General features: G+C 35.8%; 1 protein-coding gene across 1 annotated transcript in view; it reads right to left on the reverse strand.

Annotated features, from left to right (window-relative positions):
- LOC139980144 (NLR family CARD domain-containing protein 4-like) overlaps positions 1-25347 on the reverse strand; it is an 85849-nt gene that overhangs the window by 38435 nt on the left and 22067 nt on the right. The window contains exons 4-5 of the mRNA XM_071991571.1: positions 9091-9299; positions 2007-2083 (exon numbers count right to left, since the gene is read on the reverse strand). Of these exons, the coding sequence (XP_071847672.1) occupies positions 2007-2083; positions 9091-9299 (286 nt within the window). The remainder of the gene's footprint in view (positions 1-2006; positions 2084-9090; positions 9300-25347) is intronic.

Here is a 25347-nt window from a genome sequence, read left to right on the forward strand (position 1 = left end):
TATATAGTCTTGTTTCCAGCCACTTGCTTAGATAGTTTGTTTTCAAAATCACTAAGACTAAATACACCAATTTCTCTAACTGTCCCTTATGGAGTTGGAATGTATGTAAAACATAGCATTGTGTTATTATGACTTGACATACAATTATAACATTGAACAATAACACTGTCACTGTCCAAAGTTTCTAATAAGTTTCAAGGAACCTACATAAAAGTCTATCATCGACAGAAGTGTTGATGGGGACAAAGAACACATAGGCCTACGTACGAACAAATATGAATGAAGATATCATATCAATATAAATTATGTTTTGTTCCGTGGTTTGTTTTTCAGATCATCAATAAGGCCGTGAAAAAACTACAACACGAACTAAACAGAATTATCAGCAGCAATTGTATAACAATTACAATACTTGTTGAATTGAAATAGAACAGATCATTGTAACGTCCCTTTGTTTCTGTTAGTTTACATTTTCTGATTCCGGAATTTGAATGCGAGCCTAGACTATCGCAGCCGATCTTACAAAGATATCATAATTGCAGTGCGCACTCTATTTTAATAACGGCCGTGTTAGATCTACCACATCTCCAGATCTACCCACCTGCTATAACTAACTGCACGTCACTAGTTGATTCCTATTTAATTGATTAATTATGATTCAGTAACAAAACTGGTGACGATATGACAAATGCTCATTTCCACTAAAATCAAGAAACACGTTTATAGTTTGAATAACCACGATAACTTATTTTTCACCGTTAATAAATTCAATAAAATACATTGCTGATCTTTTTTTTCTGTATTTAAGCGTTGACCGATGAATAAGACTACTTGAATTATATCTGAATCCCTCTCTTAACTAATACTTGCAAGATCATTGGTTACTCTAAGAAACATAGTAAGCTGCCTTACTAAAAAAATATTGAATCTTTCTTTATAACATTTTAGCATCTCAGCGAAATTCAATGTTAAGTTCAAAATGCGACAGATAAAACACGTTATATGCAATAAAGTATAAATCGTTACCTCTTTAAGTAATACCAATGTGACACTGTACCGAATCCAAAAACAGTATGTATATTGATGGCTTGGAAATTAAACTAGTACTTATTCAATAAAAGTAAATTATATATTTTTCCTTGGTGGTTTAATGTTATCAAAGGGTGTTATGCGAAGTCCCCGGAAGCTGCAGAATTTTTTGAATAGGTTGTCAGGAAGAAGAAGCTTAACCATTGTATAAAACGTTTCTCAGAGCCGAAGCGGGGTCGAGGGGCTAAAGCCACGGGAAACAGCTTCATTTTAAGATATTTCGTGATCTCTTATTGAGATATCAACCACAAATCTACACATAAAATAAAGCAATTGAATTTCTCTGGAATATATTTAAAGCACTGGTTGGTCCCACGAGGGGTAACGCACGATTTTTTTTTGCATTTGGTGAAATTCCTTGTTATCTAGTAGGGAATTTAAGGCACCAAAGCACAAAACACATGTTATAAATCAATTATAGTCCTCTAAAAAACTTTAAGCGAATGTGTTTAAATATTTTTTTCGGGGGGGGGGGGGTGCCAGACTCCTATAGGGGCACAATATTACTTCAAAACCCCAAACAATAATTGTCGCAGTGTAATTAAGTTGCCCAAATTGTATGATACCCACTATCTTAAGGAAAGAGATTTAAAGCACCAATTGATGTGATTGCTACTCACAAAAACATCTTGTAAGATTGTGATCTCGAAAGGAATTTGACTTATTCCTTAAATCAACCAAGCTTAGCAATATTAAGTGTTGTTTAATTACTATTGTTCGGTTCGTTGTTTACTATCATAAGACTCTGTTCTGGGTGTCTCCTTCATATAAACTGGCAATCATGTGTTGCTGATTCATTACTCTATATTGCATGTGAATCAACAACAATCAACAAGTCAACAAACATTCACATAGTTGGTAAAGCCTTGATATAAGACATTTGAAATGTATACATTATGACTTTATTGTGACAATACCTTTCACGCTTCTTGATTTGAAGGTTGATGGAATGGATCCAACCGGAATAGTGTCTGGCAGATGGTACCACTCAAACCTGTGGAGAGAAGTAGAGTAATCATCGTGTAAGATGAAGAAGACGCAGAGGAATGTTCTCCTAGTTAGAATTGTTGTTTACCAAATCAATGAAGATAAACAAGGTAAAGAACAAATAACAAGGAATAAATCACATCTGGTTGATCGTTCTGATCAGAACAAATTATAATCACAAAGTCTTGTGTTTCAATGATTCAAAGAAAAATAGATGAGAATGGATATAGTAATGTAGATTGTGTAGATAGTTGGAACTGTTGTATGTAAATTGTATGTGATTGATAGTTGCCTTCGATATAATCAGAATGGGCTAAATTGCTTATATGTTTAACTTTACAAATAATTTAAATTAGTTCAAACATGTAGGAATACAACATTGAATACAACAAACGGAGTAATACAAATTCATTGTAACAAATGCATGCTCGGATCACGTGATTTACATCATATGTTTTTTTCGGTAGATGAATTGATTTTAAAGTTCGTCTTCGAGAATCCTTTAAATGAAAACTAAAATGTCTGAGATTGTGAGGGTTCAGTGGTACGATATAAAATCTAGAAATAAAGCATGCTACAAAGATGCTACAAATTAAATGTTCAACCTAATGTCGGGATGACAAACCTGCAAACACTTGCACTGAAATGGAGGAAGAATGGAAAGGAGAGGGGAAGGAGGGTCGAGGACATAGCAACATTCTTTACGCATGGGTGCAACAAATGGTCATCTCGGGTTATATGTCAATTAAACACAAACTGTTACTATAACATGACAAAGGCTGATATACCTTACTATGTAAATATCTATTTAATATCAACCTTCAATAATTTAATCACATGCACTGCACGCATTGCTATAGTATTGTCCTCCCGTATATTGAGGTACGGAGAGCCAAACGTTCCATAAATGTCGAAAAAGAAAGCGAAATGTCCAAGTTAATATATATATATGTCCAATTCGATATCAACATGTTGCAATTCCATATGAACATGTCGAAACAAAATACCAATATGCCATTGCGTCTATCAACATGTCAAATTCAACATCAGCATGTAGAAAACTTGTAACAGCATGTCACTACTACATTGGTCATGTCAACATTGCTTGCTGGATTCAATATTGACGTCATGCTATAATTTTGGCACATCGGCGCGCGCCATCGTTTCGTTAATGCCAAAAACTATATATATATATATATATATATATATATATATATATATATATATATATATATATATATACATATACATATACATATACATATACATATATATATATATATATATATATATATATGTATATATATATATATATATATATATATATGGGCCACGTTACAGTTAAAAAATGAAGTCGTTGGTATTTTTGGATACCGCAACGTCCAATAGGGCCAATACCTCTAAAAGAATTATCCTGCTTTTTGTTTACATAATCAAATCATGTGTGGGCCATGGTCTCTTTATGGCTGTTGCCTGGGGCCCGGTACAGATAAATGTCGTAGATGGTATTTTTTGGTTTCTCCAATGTATAAAGGGTCCAATGCAACTACAGGAATTATCCTTGTGACTTGGCACATGATTAAATCACAAAGTTTTACCACTTTCACTATTTAATTCTCAAGGGAATGCAAATTTGGACAGAAAATACAATTAAACGTTGAACTGTGTTGTATTATCCGAATGATTGATTACAATTCAGGTATGTTAATGGTTCTACGCAGCAGAGAAAGAAACTTACGCCAAAAGATTGCATGACCTCCTAACCCCTTAAATGGTGTGAAGACTCGCGCAAAAAGAAACGTCTAATGCCGGTAATCCGACCTAGTTTCGAATGAGGTGTAACAGAAGTGTTAAACAACACCATCGATCGCGAAAATACACACACACAGCTTGCTACCATCGGTAATTAGACACTAGTGTATAGTCAGTACATACAGCTGCGATCAATACACACAGCACAGTGTACATACATATAGTGATGGATATCTCAGGTCCAGGCTAAAGATAACAAGGTATTACGTTTCATCGCCGTACTTTCTGCATTTTGTAGCGACACGAACAAAACGTCACTTGCAAGCAACGGAAAGTTAACTTTTTCAGATTACCGCACCCGGTTTGGGCGAGTCTTCAATGCCTTTAAATGAGAATATCCTGAGAGAGTAACAAATGCGTATACTACACAGTGTATGGACATAGCAAATGAAACACCCTCCAAAGCAAACACAAGATTTATCTACTTTAAGATGGGTACTATCTGTGACGTTGAGTAACTTCTTCATTCACAGTACAGACAGCAATGGGTAATAATGTAGAAAATGAGTCAGGGTCTTATAGGAATATCAATAATTAACAACGTTGCCCTTTACCAGGAAATAATACAACAAAGATATATCCCCTTTCACTATTTAATTCACAAAGGAATACAAAATTAATATGGACAGAAAATAGAATTAATCTATCAACTGTGTTGGAAAATCTGAATGGTTGCTTACAACAAGGATGTTTATGGTCCTATGCAGCAGAGAGAGAAACTTATGCCAAAAGATTGATTGAACTTCTAAACCCTTAAAAGAAATATCCTAAGAGCGTTACATATGCCTACACACAGTGTATTGTTCTGTTAGTGCAGTACAAAAAGTAAGGACCATTTGTTGTGTTTGGTGTTAAGGTAATTACCCTTCCTGCTTCAACTGTTGGATAGTTTTTAATAGACAAAATTGATAGTGATGTAAAGACGTTATTTTTGTCAACTAAAGGTGTACCACAAAATTATAACTAAAAAAATCTGTCCATTTTATCCATAACCACACATTTTTAACTGGGTAATAATGATTTGAAATAACTTTGTCGTTTCAGGTAGGCTGTGGGCACCAACGTTGGCCAATTTGTTAAACTTAAGGAGAAGCCCCTGAAGTGTACCCAACCTTTGCTGTTGGGCCTAGGTCCAGACAGGAGGCCAATCCAATTCTTTCCAATTTCGTTTCTCTTCCGTTAACAACATTTTACAATATTTTTGAAGGGCTAATATTTAAGGTGCATAGTAAGACCAGATAAGGTAAGTCCAAAAGTTAGGTCTCTGAATGTTTCTCTGGCAAATGTGTGAGCATTCATAGATTCAAAGATTAAAGGTATGTAGACAGGTAGCTATTACTTCAGTTGAAATATCATAACCCCCCCCCCCCAAAAAAAAAGTTTATATATATATATATATATATATATATATATATATGTAGTTCTATGTATATATATATATATATATATACTTTTTTGAAAGAGTGAATTTCACTCTTCATGGAGTGATCACTCACTACACTCTCAGAAAGAGTGAGTATTCACTCTTTTGTTTTTAGAGTGAAATCTGTCCAGAAAACTACTGTAGAAGTAGAAAAGGCCTACTGTGTGTACTAAAACGGTGATGATGTTATCGGGTAGAAACATGGAATGGATTTGATGGGCTCTCTAAAAACAAACAGATGCATCTCTATGAAGGGGGGGGGGGGCGAAGGGGAGGGCCAATGGCGGTAACAGGTATAGGGTTGTCTGAAGGGTGGAGGAGGTTAGGCTAAATATACTGAAGAGCATACTGCACATGGGGATTGAGATAGAGCATTAATAGTCTAGAAAATGAATAATCGTAGATCAGTGTTACATTTGTGTTTATAATCCGACCGAGCAATACTGTCAATGTATAAGATGTTTCAGTGGTACATTTCCCGTGGTTACAGTTATTCCTGGAATGACATTGAGAATATGACATGCTGAATAATTTTCATTAATATGGTATTTTATTTATGGTATTACTGAATAGTTGTTTCCCTTTTTCTGTGGGAGTGTCGGGTGAGGCGGGATTCGGCGACTTAAATATGTCTTTCATTATTTCTAGTAGCACGTCATACACTGTGGAACATACCTACTGATTACATTAACGTGAATGTACAAGGATGGAAATGGGAAATTTTTTATGAGGGGTTGATCTGAGGAATTAATGAAGGTGAGGAGTAGCGTATATTAAACTGCCTATATTAGTTGAGTAACCAATTTGATTGAGAAAAAGAAATATATTAAAATATTAGCAACGTTTACGTCTCTGTTGATAAAACTACAAAACATTCTTAGTAGGCATATATAATGAAAACAATGGACATAAAGAAACAAAGAAAACTGACGCTCACGATGACTATTTTAATTATTGGTTAAAATTTATGATAAAATATTGAGAATAAAAAATTACTTAACTTATTTATTGTCAAATTGTATTTCAAACAATATAGAAGAAATTGATTTAGTTTTATATGGATTAAATCTTGACCTCTGCAATTTATGAGATACATATTGATTAAATGATTTGTGGTAGTAAGAAATACAATTCAACTTTATAATTTACTCCATTACAATTATTTATTTTCCTTTTTGAAAACTTTTATTTATGAACTTATCTTTAGTAACTACTTTTTAAACTGCGACAACTAAAACTGCTTTATTTGTTTGATCACAATTTCTTCGGTTTTAACAATACATTTATAAGTTTGTGTTATTTTTATTGCCACAATTTTACTACTTTTTATATTGATAACGATATTCAATCTCTTTCGTTGAATATAAAACATTTATTATTAATAAAACTGAAAGACTCTTTTTGCGATATATTCAAGACACTTGCTAGAATCAAACTATTTTGTGTATGAAGTTTCTTATTTTATTCTAATAGACATTCCTGTCATTCTAAAATATATATCTGAGTTAAATTTTAACAAAAATCTAAATAAAGAACGTTTTAAACAACCCCCACGCACCCCGACACCCCTCTCTTAACAACACCCTCTTAAAATGTTCCCGATTAATCCATTATATTTTGCTTTACTTATCATAACCAGGCGCGTATCCAGGATTTTCTAATCCGGGGGGCGCGAATTACTATCTAAGCGGAGCGCCACCATCGGTTGGCGCGGAGCGTACAAGAAAATTTCTGGTTTTGATACCCCCCCAGATCACCGGAAATGGCACTTCTCGGGCTTGAAAATGAGCAACCAGATGTGCACTTTTGCCTGAGAATCAAGTATTTCCCCAAAGTTTTTTTCCATCCATAACCTTTTTGAAGATTGTCACCAGTCACACATCATGTTCGACCTGATTGCATGTCCTATGGATCATTGCTTTTGTAGGTAATTCTACGTGACGGCCCACAATATCCGAAAGCCCCACTTTTGAAGGTTTTAAGCCCATTATTTGTTGAGAATTTGAAAATTCCCATTTCTCGTGAATAAAATCACTTTTAAACATACCCATAATGTTGCAGAAAATTCAATCTATGGACAACCAATATAGAAAAACCTCCTGGAACCCCTAACAGACATGTCAAAATTGCACGAGTAGAGGAAAGTATGATGAAGAATGTTGGTGAGGAAATTGTTGAAAATTCCGACACAGTTAATTTCTTGGTGTAGAAATATTGCAACCTCTTATAATGGCTATTATAAAACTTGGTTTCGGAAATGAAAAATAGCAGATATTTCCGATATCAGGTATATCGAACCGAACACTACACACATAGGCGTAGGTCCCGTAGGAGGCGGGGGCTGCAGCCCCCCCCCCCCCCCGCAACCATTTTTTTCGGGCACCTACTGAAAGAAAAATAAATAGCAATGAATAGCTTAAAAATGATCTCCTTGGTAATTAAAATAAAGTTGTAAGCTTGGCCGACATTACCTTTGTAAAAGAGAGTTTTGACATAAATGGATCTGTATGGTTTTTCTCCATCTACATAAGACATTTGGTTGTTTACATTAGCATCCGGCGGTATACTGTGCAACTTTGACGGACCGTTAGGTAAACGATGCCATGCAAAGTAATGACCCATGCTTGCCTATATGATATTGGCATCGATATGTTGAACGCGCGCTTCGCGCGCGAAAAATTTTGGCTTTTTTTCGGGCAAGTCATTACAGCCCCCAAATCCAATTGGGCTCCTACGCCTTTGACTACACACAAAGACAGTTTTTGAGGCTGTTCATCGTGGAACATGCATTCAATGCTCACTGATATGATGTTATATCTGCTCTTTGCTTTACAAATTCGAACAGGCGTGTAGCGAGTAATTGCCAAGAGAGGGGCGAAGCCTGTAGGCAAACTATCTAAGCGAAGCGCCACCATGTGTTGGCGCGAAACGTTCAATAAAAATTTTGGCCGAAAATGCTTCCCAGATCGCTGGAAATGACACTTCCCAGGCCTTGTAAGTTGCATCTAAGCATTGTCTATTTTGAAATTACTAGCGATGTCATAAAGAAAATTTGCTCGGGGGGGGGGCGGTCGCCCCCTTCCCGAAATGCGTCATGTTCCCCGACGACTCGGTCGAGTTCAAGACCAGCCACAGTTGGTTCCATATAGCACAATTGTACACTTGTTTAAGGCGTCCATACACACACACGCGTTATGATAGACCATATATAGTATTTATATAGATACATTAGTGAGAGAGGAAAAATGGAAACGTCAAAAATGGAGTTGTCGGTGTAAGGGGTAGGGTGAGGCGCAAACCCCCTCCGTAATCCTCGATCTGTCACTGGCTACCATGTGTATATAATAGGGATCAGCGCTTTAACTATGACTGTTCCTCTTTCACTTCCCGAGGTCTTGGCTATCTTCTACTCCCTCCTTTTCTCCTTTTTCTCTCTTTTTTCTTTTTCTTTTCCCTTCCTTCCTCTCCTCCTTTTTTTTTCCCCCTCCTTTTCCCTTTTTTCTTCTCTTTTTTCTCTCCTCTTTTCCTTACCCGGGGGGCGCGCGCCCCCAACGCCCCCCCCCTGGATACGCACCTGATAACATCCTATAGAATTCCTTTCACGATGACCTAATTATTCAAATAAATCCAACTAAACTAATTAAATCCAACCCTTGACATTAAAATACAGCAGACTTTACATTCTCTATTGTTAGTTTAATATTGATAACGTTTATTAATTAAATTAATTCCCTGTTTAACTGTTACGATGATTCTAACATCTACACCGGAATACTTACCTCAGCTCCTTCAAGCTTGTACACTGTGAGGAGTAAGACAAGATGGCCGCCAACTCTTCATTAGTTAGTCTTCTGTTGCTGTCATAGATCCGCAGCTTCTGGAGAGAACTTAGGATAGAGAGAGAGAGACCAGACCGAAGGATAAGGTTCAGACCAGACTCATCAACTCTAGGAGAGCAGGACCCTAGATACACACAGGAGATAGGAATCTAGAATGAAAGAATAGAGTTACTGATAAAAGAGTAGATAGAGATAAATAGATTGGATTTGGTTAGGAATAGAAAAATTGTATGATATTATAAATAAAAAAAATAACGAAATAAAAAATAGAAGATAGTAAAGCGATAAACTAAGACATTTCGGTTGTGTTTATTTGTTAAAAGGAATACGTTAAGAAGGAATACGTTAATGGAAAGGAAAAAATGGATTGATCTTAAGGGGAGACAAATATTAACAGGAATAACTAGATCAGATAAGAGGAAAATAATGTAGTAATGTAGTATTAAAGGGTTAGTCTTATTGTTTTACAATTAAATGATTAATTAACGCTTTGATAGCTATAGTAAGGCTTAATAAAGTCAGAATGTAGGGCTCCATGTTTTAATTTATTAGGTAATATCGAACAATTTCAATGACGGGTTGAGAATTTGATACAAAATTGGTAATCAAGAATTGAGATTATTCTATCTTTTGAAGGAAAATATCGATGACATTTATTTGTGTTATAATCTGTGTTTAGTTATCAAATTCATTTCTAAGTTACGGTTTGCGTGTGACATAACTTCTAGTGGACTTTTTCGAAATGTATCATTTTTTTGTGTTTGTAGATATTTCAAAATTGGACATTGCTTATGATCTAAACTTTCTTAACTTTATCGTTTCTTCCAATTAACTAGTACCATCCGCTATTTCCAATTTTTACAACAAATATTGTTATCTGGAAACACTTCATAACCTCGAGGGTTTAATTATACTAATTAATTATTTCTTTTCAGTTTAATCAGTTTGATTGGGTCTTCATTGTAATATTTTCTGTTTACTATGGAGTTCAGCGGGTGTGAACAGATAGCGGAAAAATAAAGACGCGAGAGATAAATCAGTTAATTACAAGTTTAATAAGAGGATGGCGCCAATTTAAAATGAACGTTAGAGCTACGGCTCTGGCGAACGTCTGCAGCAGCATAAAAGAAGTGGCGCACTTTCAATTTCAAAATCATTTTACTGTTTAATTATCATGTGGCCATAAGTCTGGCTTGGAAATGACGTACGGTTTTTATAATTATGTGGGAAAAAAGACAAAACCAGCTGTGAGTTGAACACCACGATCTAGTGGCTGCTGCAAAGACATGGACGAAAGATTTCTTTTTAATAACTATGTATTGTATTTTATTATTATTAGACTTCAATTGGAAAACTGTTTTATAGAGGCTCAAAGCTTTAGGCACTATACAGTATTAAAAACAACTGTATTTACTATTAAGTGTTAGGTATATTGTCAGGAGTAAGGTCATTGAACAGTTAATAATCAGTTATTAAATTACATTATTTCATTCAGCCTGCTCGGTAAAAAGCTGCAGGTTTCTCACACAATTTGCTTAAATGTCCGACCTGGTAGATTTAGTCAGTTAGGTGATTACAATAATAATTGTGGAATGTTATAGATTGACTTGATTAATGCCTATAAGGCTATGTTATACACGAGTAAGTCGAGTTGAACCATTTTCTGTGATTGAAGGGATAACAAATTTCTACAGTTTGTCTATGGATACTCTTTGTTAGCTAGAATGAAGTAATTGTTTTCAAAGTTGAGGATAGGCATCAGCTCACCTAGAATGTTAATTGCTGGTTTTATTCTTTGCTTAATTTAAGATCCCTACAGAAAACTCAGTGTCTCGATTGTGTTCTATTAAATTCCTTTATATTTAGGATATGCTTTAACTTGGACTTTTCTGATAATCAGTCAACAACTAAGCTAAGATTTTTGTTATTTATGAGTTAGACTTGCTAAGCATGTCCTCTTGCTAAAATTATAGCTTTTCGCGAGTGATGTTTGAGATTTCTAACATAGCCTAACTTTATTATTAGTGTTACGTTAGGGTGCTCCGGCATTAGTTCGGGCTCCGTTGTTAAATAAGTATAATGAACAACAGATAAAGAGAAACTCCAGACATAGATATAATTGTAGAGTATAAGCTTTATTTATTCTGTTAGGCGATATTGTTGCTGGAGTGTATCTGAAGTACGTTGGATACGTTGTGACGTCATTGATAGCTGCAACGGCTTTCACCTTAGCTCCGGTCGCGTCGTTGTTGATAAATCGGAACCAAAACGTCCCACCCAAGTTATACGCGATTTGTATTGGACCGCCGTCGATCGGAAAATCACAAGCCCTCAAATTGGCCGCAAAATGCCCCCTACAAGAACTGAAAACATCACGTAAATTAGAGTACAGTTTCTTGGAAAAGACTACCTCGGCATGATTGCGAAAACGTTTGTCAGATGGAAATGGGGCCATTATTATTTCGCCAAAAGTAGTGAAGTACTAATGCAGTTAATAAAAGGCGACAAGGATAACCACACAGACACCTCCTTATTATGTGAACTATTCAGCGGAGAGTCATCTTCAATGACATTAGCCACAACTGAACAAAGGGACATTCTCGAAAATCTGCCATTTTCGATTCTCGGAACCACTCAAATGTTGCCAATAGTTAAACTTTTAGCAGCGATGGACATGGAGTAGGGATTACTAGACCGTTTCATTTTATTAGCGCCAGTTTGTTTACGACCGTCTCCCGAAGAAACCAATGAGGCAATTGATACTCTGTCGGATATGACACTCAAAGATATAGGCAAAGTTCTGGAAACAATCTTTGATAATCACTTAAACAAAAAGGAATCTCAGTTTCCCGGTGAAACAAAGGGACTATACAATGATTTTACTAAATCATTCATAGATGAACTAAATGAAGATTTAATGACAGGAAATGTACCACCAAAATCAAAGAAAATGGATGTTATTAGCAGTATGGCCCTCGTTCTACATGTATTGGACCACACTGTCTTAGAACTTTTATTGGGAACGGAAAACCCATCTTGTCCCCCTGCATAAATTTCACCTGGGACTTTTAAGAGAGCTGTAGAATTTACGGAGTATATAGAATCTCAAAGATGCATTATGATGAATGTAAGTATATATTTAAGATGAGTCTATATAAATCATCACTTCAATTAATACATAACATTTCTCTTCAATACTGATATTTCTGTCGTTTTTTGGCTCCATACGGGAAAACGCGACATCCTTTCGCCCCCAAATTCATACAACGTTTAGAGGGTATATACGAAATTTATCACAATTCCCCTCATCGGGCTAATTCCTTTATTTTATAGCGGCAAGGAGATGGTCAAGCAAGTCAACTTTGCCAAATTTACACCCATTGACTTAGCACGTATAACACTAAGTTCTCTTCAAATTCAAAGAAACATAGATGAAAGAAACTACTTAACAGGAAACGGCTCTAGAAATGTGTTAAGTTTTAAGATTTCTTTCATATATATGTTAAAGAGGATCAACATAATCTAGGCATTCTGGTGAATTTGCATTCAATTCTTATGTACCGTTTTTGAGATGTTGACAGTTGAAATTATCTGATTATACTCTACCAAAAGTCAACTTGAAGCAAACAGGTGTGATGTCATAGTTGCACACTGACAAATAATGTTTCTTTTCTTTATTTTTCAGTCTATTGATTTGACCTTGGATTGGATCAGGTTACTACTGTAGTTTGTTTGAAAGGGATGTGAAGTTTATAAAGTACCAACACCTATGTAAATTCACATTATGGATGCATCCAATTGTGGAGTATAAAATTAATATTAAAGGAAAACAAAACATTATTTATCAGTGTGCAACAATGACGTCTTACCTGTTTGCTCCAAGTTCACTTTTGATACGAAGATGGCAACTTCAACTGTCATTATCTCACAAAAGGTACGTAGGAATTGAATGCAAATTTCATTATAATGCTTAGATTATATTCCTTTTTAACATAACTTTTTTTTTTGGCCTGGACAGGCTGGTCCAGGACAACCTGTTATTGTAACCTGACCTGCCATTGAGTAAAGTTCAAATGAAATGCAAGGTTTACCAGAGATTGAGATTCAATTTTCCATATTGTATACATGTATTGTTGTAGTTTGTGTCACCCAAAATACTGCAGTGCTTTACACCACCCTAACTTACGTAAAGTATCCAGAATTTCCAGTATTTGTGCTGGTAATGCTCATTCCCTGTTGACTTAACTTCAGCTTCAATATTACAAATCAAATATGCACCTTTTGACATAATTTACTTACAAAACAGTGAATGGGTCTTTTACAGGCCTTTGGGATGTGACATGTGAAGTTGATTGCCCACAAAGACCAATAATGTGTCATTTTGCTATCTGAATGCAAAACTTTCTAAGAACTTTCAAAAAGTTCCCAAAACCAAACACTAAAATATAATTACTATATTATAAAGATCAATGATTGGATCGTACTAGTATTTCTACCATAGTTTTATCATTATTGTGGGTAACCTTTAGTTTCTGAAGTCTTCTGAATATTTCTGAATAGCTAATTTGATTGAATGTTAATGTTCCACTTTTGTTTAAGAAGCCTCTAAGGCTCATACAGCTCCATTATGTAATAATTCAACCGTAGTAAGAAACCCTCATTTAGTGAAGATGAAGACAGAGACTGTACTGGATAGAGGGGATCATGACCCTTGAACCTATCAGGCTTCTTTCAGTATCCTACACTTCTTGACGCACAGAGTTACATAAGAATGGTAAGAAAGAAGTAAATTATTCTGCTTTGATGTGACTTGATTCACCAGACTACCTACTGTAGCAAGCATGGTTGAGGAGGTTAAATTCGCCTGCCACTCTCTATCAAGATCATGTCATGATAGCATGTCTTCCTTGCATATTTGAGAGCTAAATATGGTTTAAAATAAACAGATACCAACATTTAGCAGGCATTCAAACAAATATACAAGCACTGGCATTCGTCAGGGGGTCTGCACCCTCACCCCCCTCCCATTGGATAAATATTCCACACAGTAAAATAAGAGTAACATTGAGCTGTATATTCACTGTGGGAAGCATTATTGCATCTTGTAGGTTTGTGTTCTAGTGGCATTAGTTTCTTTACTATGTTGATATATTTTTAACTGGGTTGTAAATATCATATCAAGATAGTTAATAATATAAGAAGACCCCCCTTATCTTTTACTAATTTTACTTTGTAATTCATTTTAAAACTACAGTAGCATACCATTATATTTATAATAGAGCTCTGTGTTATTTCTATGTGTTTGAAAATGTTACATGATAGAATTCTGCTACTTGCAGACTTAGTGATGACAATTAAAATTAATAATAACATTATAACTGATGACCAAATTAATTTTGTTTTTCTCATCATTTGGTAAACTTGAATTATTCAGTTCTGACATCAGCCTATTTAGGGATTTGCCAGTTTCATGTGTGGATTACAGCTCATGAAAGAAGTGTGTACAGTTGATATGAGCAGGGTAATGATTGCATGGTTCACCACCTGTTTCCTACACCACCCACCCCCTCCCCTAAGTATGAATACTTCTAAATGTTGTGTGTTAAAATCAGGGATCCTGTGATACCTCTTTTGTTCAGTGTTTCTCTAATTGTAGCATTATCTCTACAAATTGTACCGTAATTGTAGGTTTCAAGAGGAGGAAATTCTGATGTGATTTCTATATTATAGCCAAGTACATCTCTTAGACTAATCTTTTGAAATCTGACCAATTTTAATGGTCATTAGACATCCATTGTTTCATTATGTAACAGTTTCATTCCTGTGTGAGCATATAATGCTAATAAAGGCTTTATGTTGTCACTGTCTCCAGGTTGAGTGGATATTATGTAATTTATGACAAGGTCCACCCATCCCATCATATTAGCAGTTTTCATGGATAATACTAGGTATTGAGTATTGCACTATGACAAGCAACAGTTTATGATTCTATCACAGAAGATCATTCAACACAATATGACAAATTTTTGTAGGATTCAGCATGTTGTGTCATCTGATATCTTATACTTTGAATGGTCTTAAAGTTATTGCATAATTCTGTTATGACTGTGTGTTTGGGGAGGGGGGGGGGTGGAGCATCAGGTTGACGTCTATTGGCAAAGGTTGAAATGAAGTTACTGGGACAGTTGTTAATGCAAAAACAACAACATTAATGTATTAGAGCATCCTCTGCTTGACACTGGTATACCAGTTGTTTGACAAAAGCAATCCAGACCAGTAATTAGGCCTAACTTTGCTCGACTTCAAAGTAACAAAATTAGAACCTTATTTGCCTGCTGCACCAAATAATGCTAAAAGTACCAAATTAGAAAGTGTGCTGATCAATTTAGTCTAATCCAAAGGATTGCAAACATGTACCATGTTTAGCCTATTGTCTTGTTGATGGATAAATTTAAAAAAAAATATTCAACTAGAAAATAAAAAGCACCTTACAATAAAATAAATGAATTTGCTACTATTGAGTTGTTCCAGGGACATAAGTCATTTTACCATTGTTTATCTGTGAGCAATATAATAACTGTTGAGTAAATAAAAGGTAAACTCAATAAAAATGTTTTTTAATGTTTACATTAAGAAATATCAGTTCAGATATTCTCAATATAGAATAAGTGACAATTGATTCTTATTGTCTTTGTCTTTATCTCCTCATTAGGTACATGTGGATTAATCAGTCTTGATACGATCTTTTGGGGTCACATCTTGCACATAATGGTTTACAATATGCTGATGGTAATGGTAAGTGTATAATTAGTGTATAGCAGGACTGGTAAGCTGGGTTGTAGTGATAATTAGATTTGAGTCTGGGTAGAAATGATTTTGTTACTGCCTAATCCTGGTGGAGCAGAGACTTGCTTGATCAACAAACTCCCCAAGGGCCTAAGGGAAGATAAAGGTCTCAGTCTAACATGCATACACCATGTATTAGGCACGGTATGCCATACACTGTATTGCTTACCAATTTCTTTCCTACCCTTCCCCTCTGAGTGCATCCAAAACCCAAGAAAATTGATGTCAAAAGATAATCTAGTCTTTTTGCCATTTGCCAATAGCTATATACTAAGGGATTACAAGTGGAAGTCTTTGGTTGGTTTACTGCACTGTGTGCATATACTGTCAGTGATACAAGACATACATGTAGCATCTAGACCCTATGCATGTCCTCAGAGTAAAAACCAAGGTAATTCAGAATTCCATTCTTAGCTATTGTTCAGTAGTGTTGACGGATTCTCTTAATGTGTTCTGTCTAAGATGTACATTATTTGCACTTCAGTTATAGTACTGGTCATGTAAGGGATATTTCCAGGAAACTCAAGCACATGTGCTTTCTACAATTATTTCCTGTTGCTATACTATGGAAGATAGCTCACAAATTTGGTATAAAAACTCCAGCAATTGTCAAAAGTTGTTTTTCATTGGGTGGGGGAGGGGTTAAAATATTATTACCACTACAAGTGTTATAAATAACTAAATGTATTGATTGTCTCAGATGCAAAACATATTCCTAAAAAGCAGCTTTAAGATAGAAGCAAAGGTGCTATGAATAATAATATTAGTCCTGTGCTGTTAGCAATGGCAGTCCAACAAACCCAAAGATAAAAACAAAAATAGAATACAATATATGCTGCCCTGAGAATACAGCTAAAATATTCATATATACTTAATAATAAGACACAAGGAAAGACAGTGATGTCTGTTCCAAAATAATCACAGACCTGATGAATTTTCACCTTGATAAATCTAGTGAATGGAAAATGAGTTATTTTATAGTACCCCTTTAACCTCCAGGTGATACCGACTTCAACATTTATTTTGTACTTTTCCTTCAGTAAAGTGAAAGCAAATGTCAAGCGGGAACACATCACTGATGACATAATCCTTTGTGGATGTGAGTCTGGTAAGTCTTAACAAAATAATTTATCAACAGTCAGTTTGTGAAATGGTAATGGGTTGTGTTGGTTACCTTTGATCAACTCTACAGGCCGTATGTAGGTGAAAACAGCTTGCCTAATTAGTTCTATAAATAACATCAAATGCCATTTTTGGTTTCGATGACAATTGTAACCTATGTTTTCATGATGGCGTATGTGTGTATGAGTGAGTTTGTGACGCCCAGCTTGTAAACACGATATCTCAAGACGAGAAGGTCAAATCAATTTCACATTTAGTGGGTAGAAGTACCACAAAAAGTACAAGAAGCCTATTGTTTTTGGTGGAGGTAAAAGGTCATTTGGGGTCACCAGGATTCAAATTGTGAAAACCTTGTCAACACGATATCTCATCAGAGGTCAAATCTGAAACAATTGTAAACATGTACACCCTCACTATACGTTACATCCCATTCATCAAAAAAACTGCTCATGTTGCATCATCAAACCACAATGCATTTTTTGCATTCTGATTCTAGTATGTACCTTGGTCTATTTATGGATGTGTTAGAAATTGAGAAGCTATGAAGTATCAAGTCTTTAAAGTAACATTGCCATTTGCCATTTGCCATTTGCCACCTGTAATCTTGGTATTGTTTTCACCCAGTAATATAATAAATCAGATGAATTAGGGATCCCTCAGCATATGCTACCAGTAGTTGCTATCTATAGATCTTACATCTTCATATAACTAATATTGCCAGAAGTGATAGCATTTTAATAACTTTTGAATATGCATGCAGCCATGTGATGCCACGTTCAGTGCTATCGTAGGTGGACATTTTACTCTTTAACTCTTTCCATTGCTTGCCAGAAATTGTTCTAACTGCACACACTTAATTTGGAAAAATTTAATGTTGTATACATTGGCAAGATTTACACTGGTATATCACAAATGTAGTTGTAATGATGATCAACCCATCCCTAGAAATGAATGTATGCCGAATTTCATACCCCCTTCCGCACCCCCCCCCCCACAAAAAATCAAGACAGAGGTTACAGCATGGTTGCAACCTAGTATTTTTCGTGATGACTTTAATCCACAGAATAAATCAAGGAGGAAGTGGGTGATCCCTCCCATTTAATGTTGTATACATTGGCAAGATTTAAAGTAGTATTACAAATGTAGTTGTAATGATGATCAACCCATCCCTAGAATAGATGCAGGACAAATTACATGTCCCTCTCCCTCCCTTCCCTCTTCCCTAAAGAGTGTGGGACAGCCTTCCTCTTCACCCCTCCTCTGGGAACATTTTATAACCCTCCCACTTCAAAAAGGTGTTCATAGAGCTCATATTTTGACATATAAAACAATAAGGCCTAAATTAGAGAAGGTACAGCAGGGTTGCAACTATGTGTTATGTATTATTTGTGGGGACTTTAATCCCCAGAATAAAGTCAAGGAGGTGGGGGGGGGGACGGTGATTCATAACATGCAGGGAGACTGCTTGTACAAGAAATTTCTGAAGTACAGATATAAAGATATAACATGTTTATGCAGTACAATATACACAGCTGATAAATCTTCAAGATTGTTCACGAGTGACAAACCATAGCACCTATTTTGCATCTAAGTACCCTTCATTTTACAAATATCTTAAAGAGTTGGGGGACAGCACTCCCCTTCACCCTTCCTCTGGACCACTTTACATTGTACCTCTCCCACTACAAAAAGGTTATCAAGCTCCTGGTGTAGAGCCCATTTCATAACATGAAACAATAAGGCATCAATTAGACCTTAAACCTCTAACTCATGAAGTGGGGACACTACGACAAAAACTTGCACACCACGAAGGGTGGCTACACTCATGTACCCTTGCAATTACACTAAGCTATTGTGGGTTAATCCCAAGGTTTCCTGACATGCTGTAACATATCAACATTAACGTTTTATCAGCATGTTGAGTTACCATGCAGGTACATAGACAGTCACAGTTTGGTGGGTACCCAGGTGTGAATTTACAATTTCTTTTACACAAAGAGTGAATGATTCCTACATGTCATATTTGAACAAATGTTTGTGATATCAAAGCTCAAATGGTTGACAACAGGTTTACATAGAAATGAGCTAAGTAACAATAAAAAATACTGATAAGTATGAATCTTTTAAATTTCTCTTTTGTACTTATATCAATCAACCTTGAATAGGTATCAAGTAGAACTTGGCGAATACTAGTGTTTGATAAGGTGCTAGTAAATATGTGAGATTCTATCATCGTGTAAACCTTTGGAAGACTTGTTTATCGAGACGTATGGCCACCGGAAAGTGTTACCTACTTTCAGAAGAAAAGAACGCAATCTAAAGTGTGCAAATATATCTTAAAACTCTACCATTAAAGTGCTGTGATTCCAAAGCTTCGAAGAACCCATCCTAACATAGCCTAAGCTGTTTTCTCACCCAACAAAGGGTTGTCTGACCAAAATTTCTACGTTGGTTCCACTCCGGCAACTAACAATAATGAGTAAAAGCATCAGCACAAGACTGCAAACAAAAGAGACAATGGAACTTGTTGCCATGGTAATACGCCAGGTATTTGAAAGTGTAGAATTCGAAGCCAAGCTCCAAAGCTGTCTTGACAGGGCTTTTGCTAAAAAAATGGACGAACTACTGGAACGACTCGAAACTCATGCCGGCAAATTTCACGACATAGAGGTAACAATGGAAAAATCGTCGAAAGATGTGCAGGAAATTACAAACAAAATCAGAATGCTCGAAGACAAATGTGATCGCTCGCTAAAGGAGATAAATGAGTTAGAGCAGTACTCTCGCAGAAACTGTCTACGTGTCTTTGGCATTGAAGACAGGCAGAATGAAAACACAAGCACTATTATCAGTGAAATTGCATCGAAGTATTTTGGCTACACACCAAGCCAAAAAGATATTGACAGATCGCACCGAGTAGGACAGAAAGAAGCCAATAAGCCGAGAGCCATCTTAGTCAAGTTCTCTAACTACGAGGCTAGAGATCGACTTATAAAGAACCGAAGAAAGCTAAAAGGAACCAAAATCGTCATCAGCGAAGACCTTACGAAGCCTAACCAAGATCTCCTAAAGGCCACAAAAAACTGTCCCATTGTAAAATCAGCTTGGTCACACGATGGGAAAATCATCGCCCTTGTTAACAAAAACGGCTCAGAGTTTAAAAAAAGGATCTGGGGTCTAAATGACTTACAGCGACTTTAGCTTCCAGTGAACCAGCACAATCTCACAAACCAAAGGTTTACTTTATTCTCTTTACTATTACGTATTTCGTTTTGTCTTAATGTCAGATTTTCTTTGTGTTTTCTGTAAAGGGGATTTATCTTCGGGTCATCTTCTAACATGTTATCAGTGTCAAATGTTCTACCATGAAGCCTGCTCTAGTTACACAAATCTAGACACACCTAGAGGTATTTGTAAACCACACTGTACAGAGAGAAATCTTCCTTTTAGTGATCTAAGTTCTCCTCATGAGTTCATTTATTGTAAAAAATATTCTTCTCATGGCAATGATCTGGCTACCATTACCAGTACATGTGGCATTGGATGTAAGGTTGAATCAACTTATATTAACAATGATCAATTTAATTCTCTTCAAAAGGATGACTTCAGCGTTTTTCACCTTAACAGTCGCAGTTTAACTAGAAATTTTTCTAGTATCCATGATTATCTTTCACTCCTTAACCATAACTTTGCGGCCTTAGGTTTTACAGAAACTTGGTTTAAGGATAATTCTTCTTCTTTAGTTCACCTTGAAGGTTATCGGTTGGTTGAAAACCATCGCCCTGTCCGAAAGGGAGGTGGCGTTTGCCTATTTGTAAGGAACGATTTCGTGTTTGATGTTAGACACGACATTTCTCTCTTGAACAGTGACATTGAAAGTATTTTTATTGAGTTGTCAATTCCAAATGTAAGTAAAGGAATTATCATTGGAGGAATTTATCGACCACCTACGGGTAATCTGGCAAATTTTAATGATTATTTGTACAATTTACTAAGCGATGTCTCATCAAACGCTAAATATGGTTTTGTAATGGGGGATTTTAACGTCGATCTTTGTTAGTCTAAAGCATCTGATTTCTTAAATAATTTCACTTCGTGTGGTTTCAGTCCAACCATCAGCAAACCAACAAGAGTCACCAATAGTTGTAAGTCTTTGATTGAAAACATCTTTACTAAAATAGGCTGTATTGACGAGTCGATTAAGGTTGATACCTCTGGAATTTTAGTAACTGATATTAGTGATCACTTTCCGATTTTTATTCGAACTAATATACAGTTCAACAGTGCAAAAGCGCTATCAACATTCTCGAGGAACTATTCAACTAGAAATGTTCAATGTTTTATTTGATCTATTTCCCAAGTCAATTGGGACCATGTTTATAGGGAGAATGATGTGAACCCAGCTTTTAACTCATTTCTTACTACTTTTAATGATATCTACAACAATAGCTTTCCTCTGATTAAAATAGGTCAGAGAGAGAAGAAAAAACAACAATGGGTCACCAAAGGTCTACTTTAGTCGATTAAATGTAAAAATAAGCTCTACAGACGTTATCTTAAACAACCTACACTTACAAACAAAACTCATTACAATAGGTATCGAAACAAATTAACTCATATCATTCGTATTGCGAAGAAAATGCATTATAAACATATCTTTGATAGCTCAAAAAACGACGCAAAACGCACCTGGCAACACATTAATGACATATTGCACAAGTGGAGAAACGATACTATATATCCTGACAAGTTTATTGACCGCAACAAATACTTGACGAATCCTTTAAGCATTGCTAATGCATTCAATGACTTTTTTACCGATCTCGGCCCGTCACTAGCTAGAGGCATTCCTAATATTGGTCACGTAGAGAACTGCTTAGTAGACAGAAATCTTTCTTCTATTTTTTTCTCACCAGTTAGCTACTGTGAATTCACAAAGATCGCATACGATTGTCTGAACCCTAATAAATCTGCTGGATACGATGGTTTGCGACCAGCTATTGTCCGTAGAGTAATTCCTCACATAGCGATGCCTCTTGTTTATGTTTTCAACGCCTCTTTTATGCATGGCATTTTCCCCGACAAGCTAAATATCGCCAAAGTTATTCCGTTTTTCAAGAAAGGTGACCAAACTCAGTTTATAAACTATCGTCCAATTTCTGTATTGCCCTGCCTTTCAAAAATTATAGAAAGACTAGCATTTAACAGAGTACAAAACTTTTTAGACAAGCACAAAGTTCTTTCAAACAGTCAGTACGGATTCCGCCCAGGTCATTTCACCGAAACTGCTCTTGTAGATGCTATTGCCAAATAAACAAAGCTGTCGAGAAGAAAGAGACTTCGATTGGAATCTTCTTAGACTTATCCAAAGCTTTTGACACAGTCGACCACAACATTTTACTACGCAAACTGTCACAATATGGAATTAGGGGACTTCCGCTCAAATGGTTCGATAGTTACTTGACTCTCAGGCAACAATACACTCACTATAATAATACAGACTCTGACCTGGCTACTGTTCGTTGCAGGGTTCCCCAAGATTCAATCCTTGGCCCACTTCTATTTATTATTTATGTAAACGACATATCATCTGTCTCACGAAATTCTTCATTAGTTCTTTTTGCTGACGACACGAACATTCTTTTCAGACGATAACCCTAAACGGTTAGAAAGGACTGTTTGTTCTGAACTAAAAGCTTATTGTGATTGGTTTGCAGCTAATAAGCTATCCTTAAACATCAGCAAAACAAACTTCATGGTATTTAACAAACTTAAGCATTACAACGACTATAGTTTCAACATTAACATGAATGGTCACACTCTGAATTCTATTAGTAAGATTAAATTTCTCGGGGTAATTATTGATTGTTATCTCAATTGGCAAGAACATATCCATAGTTTATCCTCACAAGTTGCAAGTGGAGTCGGTATTATTGGTAGACTTAAATATGTACTGCCAAAGAGCGTTCTTCGCACTTTGTACTTCACTTTGATATATCCGCACTTTACTTATTGCAGTACTGTATGGTCGTGTACCAGGCAATCTTACTTGAAACGTCTGTTTCTTCTGCAGAAACGAGCTGTTCGACATATTTGTCATTGTGGCCCCCGTGATCACACTGATATTCTATTTAAAACATTAAATTTATTGAAACTTCAGGACATAATCAATCTAGGAACTGCTTCAATCACATATCGTTTCATACACAATCTGCTACCAGACGCTCTCTCTAACTTTTTCACAATCAATTCCCTCATCCATAACTACAATACATGGAATCCTCAGCTTCTTTTGCATACTGTAAATCGCACTTCTTCCCACTCAAGCCTTCGTTATCGTGCCACTAATCTTTGGAACTCATTACCCAAGGCAATAAGTGACAAGCCTAGCTTAAAATCTTTTAGGTATAACTTAAGTAATTATTATTTAAACAAATACTAACTCTCGACAAGTAAATGAAAGACTCCAACTTGTTGTATGGACAAACTCAGGTGTTCAGATGCACTGGATTGTTTTTTTTCCGGGGGGTGTTATTGTTTTGTTATGGTCTTATTGTCCTATTGTATGAAATTGTGTATTTTGCTTTGTTGTACTTTGATTGGTCTTGTATTATCCACTACTACTTCATGTTACTTGTTATTTGTAAACGTTTAAATGCATGTTGTGAAAAACAAATAAATAAAATGAAATGAAATAAAATGAAATGAATATTTAATTCATGATAGAACCAGCTGATGTAGGTAAAGGAGACTGGGAGACAACAAACACTCCTTAAGGAGAATTTTGCACTGACCCACAGCCCCCCCCCCCCTCCACAGCCCTTCACACATTTAAAGTAGTTGGAAACACATGAATGTCACATAGATATATACATCTATCCCCCACCCCCTTACTCCTGGCAAAAGGTGTGCTCATCTTTTGATAGTCTTGCATCACCTGGTATCTCTCCTCCTACACCACCCAGTGAAAAATGTTGGATGTTATTCGTAAAAGAACAGCATAAATTGGTTTGGATTGAAATATTCTATCCTCTCTCTTTAAGTTCCTTTGGAATTACAGTGTTCCTACTATTTCATACCATTGGTAGCATTATCTTCTTGTATTATTTAATATAGCTCACTCCTCAGAAATGATTTGTTTGCTATTTTGTGAGCCTTTTGGAATATTTATTGAATATAAACTCGTTCAGATTCATTTTCTTTCCATTTTTTACTGATGGATTTCAACTGAGTGGAACACACAGAGGTGTTAACAGATGGGAATTACCGTGGAAATATCAGGAAACGGTTCTGAGAAATAAATGATCATCTTTAGTTCCATGCTGTAAAATTGTGGCAAGTATGGCTCGCTTCTAACGAGGTCATACTTTGCTAGAACTGTATATAAAACATCAGATTGTTAAAACAACTAAAATTGTCAGCTGTCAGGAGTAAGAAGTAAAAAATATCTTTAAATTAAAATCTTATTCCGCTACCATATTGCACAAAGGGTGTGTGTGTGTGTGTGGGGGGGGGGCATTCTAATTTTAAGAGGAAAATACAGACGCAGAATTAGGGGGTTGATGAGAGGAAAGTTTTTCACAATTGCTTCAGTAATATTATTTGATAACATTGTTGCAGATCATCTGTTATTGTTTGTAATTTGTCTCATTTATTTGTCATAATGTGTTTTGATTTCTTTCTTCAAATTTACAAAGCATGTTTGACATTCATGGAAGGCAATAGAGAGCAATGTGGTTGGTGATGAAATAAGAAATGAATGTTGTATTTTCGTGCCCAATGTGGTCTGTTTTCATAACTTACAGTAGTAGTCAGTATGTTAGTGGTCAGTACAGTAGTAATCAGTGTTTGAAACTTTATATTTCTGTGTGTACAAAATTTGCATTTTTTTTAAATAAGCAACAATTCAGTTAATAAGGTTTACGTGGGAATTATGTATGAATTCATAGTCCTCCAAGTGATGACAAATGAAGCACAATTGTTTTTTTGTATACAACTTCACTTAGTGACATACTTACCAAAGTAGATGTTATCAGCACCTGAGATGTAGATTTTCCTTTTGGTTAACAAGATATGACAGATAAAGGTCACTATTTTAATTTTCATGTTGTTTGAAATGCACAACATGTGTGTTTTCAATTCTTGGTACATTGGTATGGTGCTCTGCTTCAAGCTACAATCTTTCTGTGCACATTTTGTGGACATGCTGCTGTATTGCTGTGTATGATT

The sequence above is a fragment of the Apostichopus japonicus genome, chromosome 14, assembly GCF_037975245.1.
Source record: "Apostichopus japonicus isolate 1M-3 chromosome 14, ASM3797524v1, whole genome shotgun sequence".
Lineage (NCBI taxonomy): Eukaryota > Metazoa > Echinodermata > Holothuroidea > Aspidochirotida > Stichopodidae > Apostichopus > Apostichopus japonicus.